This window comes from Hemiscyllium ocellatum, chromosome 22 (assembly GCF_020745735.1).
Source record: "Hemiscyllium ocellatum isolate sHemOce1 chromosome 22, sHemOce1.pat.X.cur, whole genome shotgun sequence".
Lineage (NCBI taxonomy): Eukaryota > Metazoa > Chordata > Chondrichthyes > Orectolobiformes > Hemiscylliidae > Hemiscyllium > Hemiscyllium ocellatum.
Window position 1 is genome coordinate 35410896 of NC_083422.1, and position 12681 is coordinate 35423576.

General features: G+C 38.9%; 1 protein-coding gene across 6 annotated transcripts in view; it reads left to right on the forward strand.

Moving 5' to 3' along the window:
• Positions 1–12681, forward strand: part of LOC132826279 (arginyl-tRNA--protein transferase 1) — a 209734-nt gene that overhangs the window by 180147 nt on the left and 16906 nt on the right. For all 6 annotated transcript variants that reach the window (XM_060842053.1, XM_060842057.1, XM_060842056.1 and 3 more), the window contains one exon: positions 227–347. In XM_060842053.1, coding sequence (XP_060698036.1) covers positions 227–347 — 121 coding nt within the window. The remainder of the gene's footprint in view (positions 1–226; positions 348–12681) is intronic.

Consider the following 12681-nt stretch of genomic DNA (forward strand, 5'->3'; position numbering starts at 1 on the left):
TCATCCTCTTATGTACAAGTTATTACAACCTATAGCTTTTTTATGTTTTAGTGCTTTTTTTCTCAGTTATTTGTAAGACTTCACTGTGTTTTGTTTTTCAAAATCACTTGGTTTTTGTGTAATTTTTCATTCAGGGCATGTTTTCCATACATTGGAATAAATCAATTTTTCTTCTTAATATTGTGTAACTTATGGCCAGTGTTTTTTTTTTGCTGTTGTTTCTTAGGGTCAATACCATCCATCTGATTTGCTGTGTCCAGAAACGTATGCCTGGGTACCTATTGAAAAGTGTCGGACAAAGTTAGACCAGTCTAAATACAGTCGTCTCAATGAAGACATAAATGCAGGTAGGTTACAGCCTAATGGCATTGGTAAATCAAGCTACTATGGAGTGTTATCTTCAGAATAACTCTTCTTACTAATTTCACTGTTCTCATACCAAATAAATGAATAGTGCAATATTAATACTTAAGAAGGAATTTAAATCTCTATTCTGTTTGTCTGCATATAAATATTTTTGTAAATAATTTTATAGTGGATTTATTTACACCCACTTTGATATAGCAGTGAAGTCTTCATAGAATCCCTACAGTGTGGAAACAGACCCGACAAGTCCACACCGACCCTCCGAAGAGTAACCCACCCAGCCCCATTCCCCTACCCTATTACTCTACATTTCTCCTGACTAGTGCACCTAAGCTACACATCCCTGAACGCTATGGGCAATTCACGTAACCTGCCCACCTTTTGACTGTGGGCGGAATCCAAAGCACCCAGAGGAAGCCCACACAGACATGGGAATGTACAAACTCCAATCAACTCAGACCGGAATCAAATCTGGGTCCCTGGCACTGTGAAGCAGCAATGCTAACCACTGAGCTACCTTTATTGAATAGAGTTTATTCTTCATTCATTAATCCACAATCCATCTAGTTTGAAGTCTAGCAATTCCATTGGAAAATAACAGTTCATACACTTTATCAAATAACATAGTGTCATTTAATCTGAGATGAATCGGGCAGAACAGGTGGGATGCCATAGCTTAAGTATGTGGGAATTCCTGGACAACCATAGAAATGATTTAAAAACTATAGGCCAGAATAGATCATTCAGCCCTGGGAACCTACTCCACCATTCAATATGATTATGGCTGATCATCCATCTCCGTGCCAACTCTATCAACAATAAATGTCTGCAGCTCAAGGACCTTTGGCTCAAACCTGTTGGGCTGGAGTCCGAGATGCAGACATTCCAGCACGGTAAGTCATCAGAGACAGGGAGAGTTATCTGGGCACTGAACAGGAGTCTTTCTGTCCTCCAGACAGGGAGAATAGCAGTGAGCCATGTTGAGACAGCTCCCTAAGTTATGCTACTGTGAAATTTCATCATGAAATGGCCAGAAGAACAAGTGCGCAGATATTTCAGATAATTAATGCCCGATAATTCATTATTTTCCTATGTGCACATTGTTAGCTGACAGTGGCATGGTCACTGCTACTTAGGGTGACCATCACCTTCATGAAGACTGCCTTGCACGTTATTAGAGACAGAGGCTTGATGGTCAAAGAGGGAAATGAGGGCATGGTATGTCCTCCTTAGCCCCACTAGATGGCTCACTGGGGTTTGCTTACATTATCCTTATGATTTCAATTTTCTTTGCTTGCTTTCTGAGGCCTCAAAATGGAGATGCCTCAGAGTGCCTACTGTTCCTAGTGGGCTCATTACATCTTTAGAGTTGCTGGCCCTCTGATTGGACTGGTAGCATTTACATCCCCTCCACTGGCTTAACTTGAATCGTGAACATCGAGGCAATCAATTGCGAGACTTCTTTGTAAAGAATGCTGGCGTGACTCCATCTGGTTCTGACTTTGGTGTCCCAAAGCCTGCAATAAACTTCAGCTTAGGTAAACTATTTTATAGGTGGCCAGTGTTCGGGGGCAGGAGTGTGTGACAAGTTAAAAAGATAACAGACTTCAGGGTGTCGTGGACGAAGGCAATATCTGGCGGTTACAAGATACTTGCTGGATGGGTGGATGAGAATGAGCAGTGCATAACAAATTGACCGTGGTGCAGAAAGCCCCACAAATGGTGTTACTTAAAACAACTGGAGAAATAGAAGAAAGTCGGATATTTATTTGGTATTTTTTGTGTCCTCAGGATATTCTAAAGCACTATAGCCAATTAAGTAACTGTGAAATGACTGCTACTTCGATATGTAAAATACGGCACTCAATTTGTTCACTGCATACTCCTCCAGTCATGTGGCGATGACCAAGTGATCTGTTTATGCGACTCTGATTGAAAGATCAACATTGTCCAGTACACTAGGGATAATTCCCTTGCACATCTTTGAAATAGTGACATGGACTATTTTATGTCTGCCTCTAAAAAGACCAGTAACAGTGTGAAGAAATTGAAACTCTCAGCAATTACAGGAAGAACTATGCATAAGATTGTGTTTTAAACAAAAGGTTTTGTTTAGCTGTCACACTTCACTGGGGTGGCATGTTGGAAATCAAGTCCTATTCCCAGATTTGTCACAAAAGTTACAATGTTATCAAAGTACATACATTCCCCAATTTATCTGTTAGGTAGACCCAGGCTAACAAGAAGAAAAAGGACCTCATTTCTGGAATTAACAAGAACTGCAATTTTTACAAATAAACATATTCTGACCAGAGGTAAAATATATAACATATTGGTTAAAACTCTATCCCCCAGAATGCACGGATACGCACATATCCACGCGCGCGCACACACACGCACACACACTCTCTCATGCACACACACTCTCTCATGCACACTCTCTCTCTTTCACGCACACACACTCTCTCTCTCGTGCACTCAGTCACACGCACAGACACACAATGTTAAGCATGGAAGGGTAAAAACTGGCAAAACAATTCAATGGCCCCAGGCCACAGGTTTTGTTGAGATGTTTGTTTTGCTTGCCAGGATTTTCTGTTTTTTAAATCTCTTTTCTCCAGGTTCACTACACTCATTTCTTCAAGTCACCAGCAATTGGTACATTCTCTGAAAAGTCTCTTAGTTGCTGATTAAAGGTCACAGCTAACAGCAACTAGTGAGGCAACGGAAACTGGCTTTCTTCAGGCTTTTCAAGTAGAGAAAGGCATACCATTTACCTCTCACTGCAGTCCAAAAGCTTCTGCCAGTATTGTTCACACTCTCGAGCTGTTCAGCTACATGGAGCTAATTAGATAGTTGTCAAGCTGATGGCCTTTGGCATTCACAACTGCTCACACTTCCACAAATAAATCAGCAACCTGTTGCCTAATGAACCTCATGCACACCCTCTGATGTTAGCCTGAATACAAGCAGCCTCCCCCACTTCTTGAAGAAAGCAGCAGTGTAAACATGACTTGCAATGAGTTTCACTAATTTGCTTTTCTAAAGGTCATCAATTCTTTCCACACTCCTTGGTTTTGAAAGAGTACTTCTCCCACTTCAGTCCACAATCAAAAATACAGTACACTTCAAACAAAGCAAGCAGAACTATCTTAATACAATATTTCAAAATCACTCATACTTTAAACCGGAAAATCTCAATGGAACACTCCCAGTTCCATGTTTCTTTCACCCAGTGTTCCCCTGTACAATATAGGATTCTGAAAGCTCATTCATTTTTTGGGGGGGGACAAAACCAAGTTATAACAAGAATTCAGTTTGATTCTCCTTAATGTTCAAGCTGCTTTCCAAGCTTGGAGATTTCTTGAGATCTTCTATTAGCATGTGGCCAAGTGATCCCTCCAACTCTCTGTCAAGACTTACACAATTGCAGGTGAGAACAGTTAACTACATCGCTCAAGAATGGTGTGTAATGAAAGGATTTTGTTTCTTTGAGCAGTGGCACCAGTACTGGTTCTATTGAAGGGGCTCCACTTAAATTGGGAGTGTTTACTAATAAACATGATGTTTGGGAGAATTTGAAGAAGTGGTCTCAGCAAATTGGAAATAAACCAATGAAACAATGCCATTCAACGAAAAGGAGAAAGGCAAAATAGGGAACTACTCTTGAATTCGCCTGACACTGGTTGTTGGAGAAACACTGTCATCTATTATAATCTATATTAATGAATTAGACAGATACCAGGAATGATATTCCAGGTTTGCTCACAATACAAAGTTAGGTGGCAATGTAAGCAGCAAAGAGGAAAATAAGTAGCTGCAGAGGTATATATTTAGGTTAATTTTGTAGAAGAGATCTGGCATGTGGAGTATAATGTGGGGAAGTATGATGCTATTCACTTTGACAGTATGAATTAAAAAGCATAGTATTTTTTAAAAGATGTGCTTCTTTTAAATGTTTATGATCAAAGGTGCTTGTGTGAATTCAAGGAATCCAAAGTTAACATGCAGGTGTAGCAAAAGGTTAGGAATGTAGTTTTTGGGTGCCCTGTCAATCATGCCAAGTTATTGGTAGGATACATGAAAGTTTTACGAGGAAGATTGAGATTAGAGACTATAGTTATAGAGAATAACTGGGAAGGCTGAAGTTCTTTTGCTGGAATAGAGAAGATTAAGAGCATACCTGATCATTGCTCAATTCAGCAAATGTAATGTACAGCGCAGCGAACAAATGGTTCCCTTAAGATGCACATATGCACAGTGACCTGGCAACTTTAGTGCAAAAATAACAAAAACCAGAGGGATCTATAAAAGCTATTTAAAATTATGAGTTAGATGCAATAATGAAAAACCTATCTTCACTGGAGAGTAATTATTAATTACAATAAATTTGCCATCATCAAGACTGTACGGGACAATAATTTAGCATCTTTTATAATGGATTGTTCGAACATGAAATGGCCTACAAAAAACGTGCCAAAACATAATTTTCTGAAAGAGCCAAATCATTGGCTCTCTCATAAAAAACAGTAAAGAGACTTTAGACTGAATAGGCTTAGTTTAACATTCTGTATTCTTTGATGTTAAAGGTGTGTTGAATTGATTTTTATTTTGTTCCCCTTTATCCTTCAGTTTGTTCACTTGATTTGTGAGAAGAATTAAGAAATTTGATTTGTAATTATTAAACTCAGAGTTTACAGTCAAATGCTTCTGTTTTTAACAGAAAATGAATGCAGTTTTCCAAATGCTGTAACACTATGTGGCCGAACACTATTTTTCTAATCTACTTTATTGTTACTGACTTCATTGGCAGTAATGTTTGAATTAGAAATCAAATTCTGCACATTACTTTCAAAAAGCAATGACAATGGCCCAGAATTTGTGGCAGTAATAACAATGAGCCTAACAGCATTTGCTGTTGTTATAATTCTGACAGCAATTTCTGGCAACTGCATTTAGAATGAAATATAGAAATCCATATGAAATATGTTAAGATATGCTGCTCCTCCGTGGAGTACATTGTTGATTGCAGTATTCAATGTCAGTGCTGGTATAAACTAAGATATTGATAGAGCTGGCTATTTCTAATAGTGAGAGAGTTCTGACTGTTGAACCATGTTGTTATTTCTGAGCAACCTTTTAGGTACTGAAAATACCTTTCTTTTAAATATGGTATTTAATTCCTTAAGAAAGCAAATTAACTTTGCAGGTTTTAATTTTTTTAACTGTATCTTTTAGTTTTTTTTTACCATTACCTCATAATCATAGCTATGTTCTCCAGTGTTTGTTTCACTTCTTTACATGGTGTACATGGAATTTCTGATGCATTCTGATTCATGTTTTGTGTGCCTCATTGGAGGTTCTTCAATCTGATTGTTTGAAGAGTCTTGCTGTTCCTTACACTGTTCACAGATTCCCTAGTGTTGACACCATACAGAAACAAATACCTGATGACAGGAAAATATGCTATCTAAAACCTGTCCAAATTATGTGAGTACCTGTTATGAAGGTGAATGATGAACACTGCTCTTTCATTACCAACAGGAAAACCTGAAACCATTAAATATATATTGCATTTTGAGCACAGTTCTAATAAAATTATGCAGTGATATCCAGCTCCAAGCACAGTCCAAAGATGTAGTTGCATAAACACTTCTGGACTTATTACAAATTGGATTCTACTTTGCAGTCATGCAAAAATAAAGGTGAAATACATAATCAGGTCCCAGCCAGTTTTAAACATTGAGATCCTCTTGAGAAAGCCATCTCTTACTCATGGGTCTATTTAAGTTCTTAAAAATTGTATAAAAGTATGTGGAACTTTTATAGTGTAATGGGATTCCGAAAATAACTGCCTGGTTCTCGGAGCATCTAATGCATTGGTCAGGTATAGAATTCTCATGCCTCTACACTTAATTCTGAATTCAAGAGCTGCTGATCATAAACTATTTCTGATTTGCTGATCCCAGATTGGTAGTCATATTAACTATTAATCTCAGTCAGTAACTGATTCTTATCAGTTAATTCTGTCAAATATGTTTTATTAGCATTAAAATTATCAATATAGCCTACAGTCAGAGAATGGAAGTGACTATATAAACCACCTGAACTATTTTATAAAATATTAACCAGTAGTGGAATGACTTGATGTAGTTTCAATATCCAGTTGGTGTAGATCTTCTCACTAATCATTCTTTTCAACAAAGCAAATATTGCAACTTGAATGTTTTTCGCAGTTGCATGTCCAGACTCCCTTGAGCTATGGCCTTTTTCTTTCTATCAAGACTTTCTTATTTACTCCGTATGGTTCCAATTCATCAAACTGATACCGTTATTTGTTTTCCCCACCTGAAGACGAGCATTTCAGCTGAGAAAATAGACTTGAAATAATGAACTGCAGTAAAGCCCCAGACAATGGAAAAACACACTGAACAGAGAGCTTTATTGGATGTATTATTATTTATTGTTCCTTGACCTTGAAACTTTTCCTTTGGAATCTATAAGTTGAAGACAGCAGATAGTGTAAAATGAATTATGAGATCCAGTCATCCATTCTGAATGCAAATCATATTTTGCTACAAACTGCATAATATCCTTATTCTGTTTTCACATTGGGATAGCACTCAAAGGATTGATCGACCTATCACAAGTGGTTATGTCATGAGGTTGTATTTTGTAGTATGTGCTCTTATGTTATTTAATGAAATAGCAAATATTTAAAGGTTGCTAGAAACGTGAGCGGTAAATAGCGATTTCAAAATACTGCAAAATGTGTGAACCTTTGAAGGCTGAACATTGATATAGTTTTTCATTATCTGTACTTTCTTTTCCCTTTGTTAATTTATTATAATTTTCTTTCTTGCCACTGTCCAAAGTTGGCAAGTTCATGATAATTTTCCTTTAGATTTTGCTTTCGTATTCAGATGTTGCTATCAGTGATTCTCCCTCAGATCCAGCCATGTGAGGTCTCACATTAATGACTCCCAGAATTTATTAGCAAAACCAGTGGAACCCTGAAATAAAAACAGAAATTGCTGGAGAAACTCAGCAGGTCTGATACCATCTATGGAAAGACAACAGAGTTAATGGTTTGGACTCAGTGACCCTTCTGAAACTTGCATGAAACTCTGTGGTTGTCAGCTGGAGGACATGGTCAATTAACCCCAAATTATTTCATAGTTTATGTAATGCCACAGATTTCACTTCATTTTCTGAAAATGTCCGTGATTTGTTAGCAGTGTTTCTATGGGACTGAATTGCTGCTGTGAGATTAAATTGTACTTTTCCCCATATCATCAATTGGGAATACCACATGTTAATTATCAGATATGATTTCAAAGGAAAATGTAATCAGCTTATTCTCAGCAACTATCGGTTCCACAAAGTACTTCTGTAGTCGGTGTTTCTCTGTATTCAGCATTTCCCTGTGCACCTTTATCTGGAAGTGTGGTTTCTCAGATTTACTCAGCAGCTACTTGAACTTTGACTGATAACCTATCATAAAAATTTCAAATTACAAATCAAATTTTCAAACTACCAATCAAATCTAGGTGTCTGCCTGGAACATAAACGATTGGAACTAATGGCAGTCAGACCATATGGCCAAGATATTGTTGTGATTTGCTGCAGCTGAGTCTTAGAAGCACAACTAAGTTTAAAAAAAAGCAGACGTGTTTTGTTGAACGGATGACTTTGAATGCAATGCAGCAAGGTGTTAGAACTGAGTCATTTTCCCAACATACCAACCTGGGTCTGAGGGTCCTGCCTGGGTGAACGCACTTTCGGATGTGTGGAGGTATATGCAGTACTATAGGAAGAAAATCAATGTCATTCTTTTCCACAAAGCCAGGGTAAGTTCCACAGTGGCTCAGTGTTTAGCACTACTGCCTCACAGCACTAGGGATCTAGTTCAATTCCAGCCTTGGGTGACTGTCTGTATGGAGTTTGCACATTCTCTTGTGTCTGCATGGGTTTCCTCTGGGTGCTCCGGTTTCCTTCCACAGTTCAAAGAGTGCAGGTTAGATGGATTGGCCATGCGAAATTGTCCCATAATGTCCAGGGCTATATAGGTTAGTTGGATTAGCCATGGTAAATGTACAGGTACAGAGATAGGGTAGGTGGATGAGTCTAGGTGGGATGCTCTGCGGGGAGTCAGTGTGGATCCTTTGGGGCAAGTGACCCATTTCCACACTGTAGAGTTGAATTTGCTGTAAGACTGTTTGTTCTAATCTTTGCATTACCGCTTCTGCTATGAGTCCAGAGATGGGTGAGCCAATGGGTGTGCCATTGATTTGTTCATATATTTGGTTGTTGAATGTGAAGTGTGTTGTGAGGCACAGGTCCAATAGTTTGAGTATGCCATCGTTGTTGATAAGTTCAATGTCCTGTTGTCTGTTCTGTATGTCCAGCAGGTTGGCTAGAGTTTTGTCGATAGAGGTGAACAGTGCCGTTACATCGAATGAGACCATGGTTTCTTCCTTGTCTATGTGTATATTTCTGATGATGTCCATGAATTCCTGTGTTGATTGTGTAGAGTGTCTGAATCCGCTGATCAGGTGTTTCAGTTTCTGCTGTAGTTCTTTAGCCAGTTTGTGTGATGGTGTCCCTGGTAGTGATACTATGGGTCTGAGTGGGATGTCTGGTTTGTGCACTTTAAGTAGTTCATAGAATCTTGCGGTGTTGTTGCTTTCAGGTTTCATTCTTTGTAGGTCAAACCTGGTTATCTGTCTGTTTTTTGTAGATTCCTCAGTGTGTTGGTTATCCTACTGGTGAGCTGTGGGGTGGGGTCAAGCTCCCTCTTTTGGTAGGTGTTGGTATCTGCAAGTAGTTATTGCGCATTTTGGATGTAGTCTGCTTTGTTCAGGATGACCATCATTCTGCCTTTGTCTGCTAGTAGTATGATTATGTTCTTATCGTTTCTTAATGATTTTAGTGCTTCCCTCTCCTTGATGTTGAGGTTATGACAACCAGAATCGGCAGATTCAAACCACTATAAATGCCAGAGGAAAGATCACAGAAGCGCTTCACAGGAGGCTCCCAAGCACTGAGGATGTCACCTCGACAGGGGACGAAACGTCTGCAACACAAATTCCCAGCTCGGCGAACAGAATCACAACAATCCCTATCAGTTGACATCTGGCCATTGTCTAGGGTGAAACTTGCCATGCTGCTTATAAAAGATAGAAATGTTGAGAGTTTTTCCTGATGTTGATGTGGGCCTCCCTGGACTTGTTGCCTAATTCTGCCACACATCTCACCATAGGAGGAATATTGATTTGAGATTAAAACTAGATCAACCATGATCTTATTGAGTAGCGGTGTAGGCTGAAAGAGCCGTGTGTCCTACTCTTGTTCCTTGTTTGTATGTATAGTCCATGTCACTTAGCTCCCTTAAAATTCCACCCAACAACTGAGAGGAATTTCTGAACTGTGTACATGAGAATATTCTTGTTCAGTATATTTGCAATCAACCATTTGCAATTAGTGGGCAGCACGGTGGCACAGTGGTTAGCACTGCTGCCTCACAGCGCCTGTAGACCCGGGTTCAATTCCCGACTCAGGCGACTGACTGTGTGGAATTTGCACGTTCTCCCCGTGTCTGCGTGGGTTTCCTCCGGGTGCTCCGGTTTCCTCCCACAGTCCAAAGATGTGCGGGTCAGGTGAATTGGCCAAGCTAAATTGCCCGTAGTGTTAGGTAAGGGGTAAATGTAGGGGTATGGGTGGGTTGCGCTTCGGCGGGTCGGTGTGGACTTGTTGGGCCGAAGGGCCTGTTTCCACACTGTAAGTCTAATCTGTAAGTCTAATCTAAAAAAAAAACCAGGAAAATGGTAGTGCTGGACCTTTCTCTGGGGAATGAATTTGAACAAATGACAGATATTTCAGTGAGGTATCATTGAGGAAACAATGAATACAATATCATTAGGTTTACAGTTGTCAGGGAGCAAAACATGGAAAATTCAGGTGTGAAAATTAAATGGAGAAGGAATAATATCAATGGCTTGGAATGGTATCTGTCCTAAGTACAATGCGATCAAATATTTACATTAAACAATGTATTAACAATGAGAGGCCTATGAAGAGGCGATAGGTTTGGTATAGTTAGATTCCTTAGTCAAAAACTCTAAAAATAGATTGTAAATTGGATAATTATGTAGCTTTATTACACTAGTCATGATAGGTTTTTGGCTGTTGTCTTCTTGAGAATCTTGTCTACTAAAGAAATTCAGACTGTTAATTCAACAAGAGCAACTTGTATTATCTGATCCTTTAATATAGAATGGCATATATTGAAGGAGAGGATATCATTAATAACTTTTTAATGGAGAATAATTTCACCTTAGTGATCTTGAAAGGATGGTGGACTACACACCAATTACTATAAGGTGAGGTTAGGCGACACGGTTCTTTCTTGGCTGGAGCAGACATGTAGGCAGAATGGCTTCCTTCTGTGCTTAGATAGTGATGTGCTAGGAATTGTAGTACATGAACAGAGAGAGAATCTGTTCTTAGGGAAATTGTGACCACAGTCAGAAAGTAAGAGCAGAGATCTTCTGATGTGTGCTGCATCTTTAAATTAATGCATATTGCCAAATACATTAATATTTATATTGAAGTTTTTAATTGGCAGAAACTAGAAAATGTACAGAAATTTGTAAACTTTGTCACACCCTTGGTCTTTTTTGTTCATACCTTAATGCTCTTCAATATCTCAAGATATGAGTAAGATTCCCAACTGTCTTGTATACTGCTGCAAGTATTCTGGGAGAAAAATTATTTCAGCTGGACTCTCAACCTATAACATGGGTTGGAGGGTTTGAGCTATCGGGAGAGGCTGAATAGTCTGGGTATGTTTTCCCTGGAGCATCAGAGGCTGAGAGGTGACCTTATAGAGGTTCATAAAATTGAGAGGGGCACAAATAGCTTAAATAGACAAGGTCTTTTCCCTAAGTTGGGGGAGTGCAGAACTAGAAATCATAGGTTTAGGGTGAGAGGGCAAAGATGTAAAAGGGACCTGTGGGGCAACTTTTTCAAGCCAAGGGTGGTGGGCTGAGATGCCAGAGGAAGTGGTACAATTACAATATTTAAAAGGCATCTGGGTGGGTTTATGAATAGTGAGGAATATGGGCCAAGTGCTGGCAAATGGACCCAGATTAATTTAGGACATCTGGTCAGCATGGACAAGTTGGACCGAAGGGCACTGTACATCTCTATTACTCTGTGTGGACTGCAGCGATTCAAGAAGGCAGTTTACTGCCGCCTTCCCAAAGGCAACTAGTGATGGGCAATAAATGCTGGCCAACCAGCAATGCCCACAACCCACCAGTGAATAAAAAATGAGCATGGTGGCAGTTAATCCTAAATATGAATGATATTTCTTGAGTGTCTGTATTCTTTAAAAGACTGCTCCATGCATAGTGGGTGTTGGTGAGCCATAAATAGCAAACAACGGCCAAATACAGAGCTTAAATTAAAGCTCTTGTAAATAGTTACAAATATTGGAAAATGTGCTGTCAAGACGAGATAATCTTGAGGAATGTGGGAAGAGAAAAAAATGGATTATTTGTCACAAGCGGTGTTCACTTGTTCACAATCTTGATCAATGTCAAAATAGATCACAAACTTCAGTCCTTCTTGGAGCATTTAGCAGATTAAACATTTAAAGCTAATGATCAATTTCACAAAATACAGATGTTTAATTGTACAGTTTACCCATTATACTGGGTTAAAAATACATGTTTAAGTTCAGTCTAATTTGACAGAGGTATCATAGGATAGATGTCCAGTAGTGTGAAAGAATGGTAGTATTTGAGCTTGACTGACCCAGTAATATTGATTAAACTGATTGATCTTGACAGATTGGCTCTGGATGATATTCCTGCTAAGTGCTGCACTAAATTTATGTAAACCACATCAGGCAGTTTTAGCAACTTTGTATAATTGAACGCAAGTACTTTGTGCACGGTTCAGAGACTACCCAGTGTTACTAGTTTTCAAATTTGAAAATTGTTACTGCTTTTTTGTAGAGAATTGTTTTGGAGATAATCAGAAATTCAGCACTTATGTTGAAACTCAGACATGAAGATAGAAATTAAGTTTATTCAGGGAACAGCATGGCCCCAGCTAACTGTGGATGGAATTTAACTTGATTGAGACACACTCTAGCAGGGACAAATCAGTTACTTGTTAATATGCTGGTGGGGCCCCAGTAGCAGATTATCCAACTCTACATCAGGTTTTGTCTACGCACTGAATTTCAATTTTTATGTTTGATCTAAATTTTACTTTTATATAACACCTAATTACACCTTTCAAGCT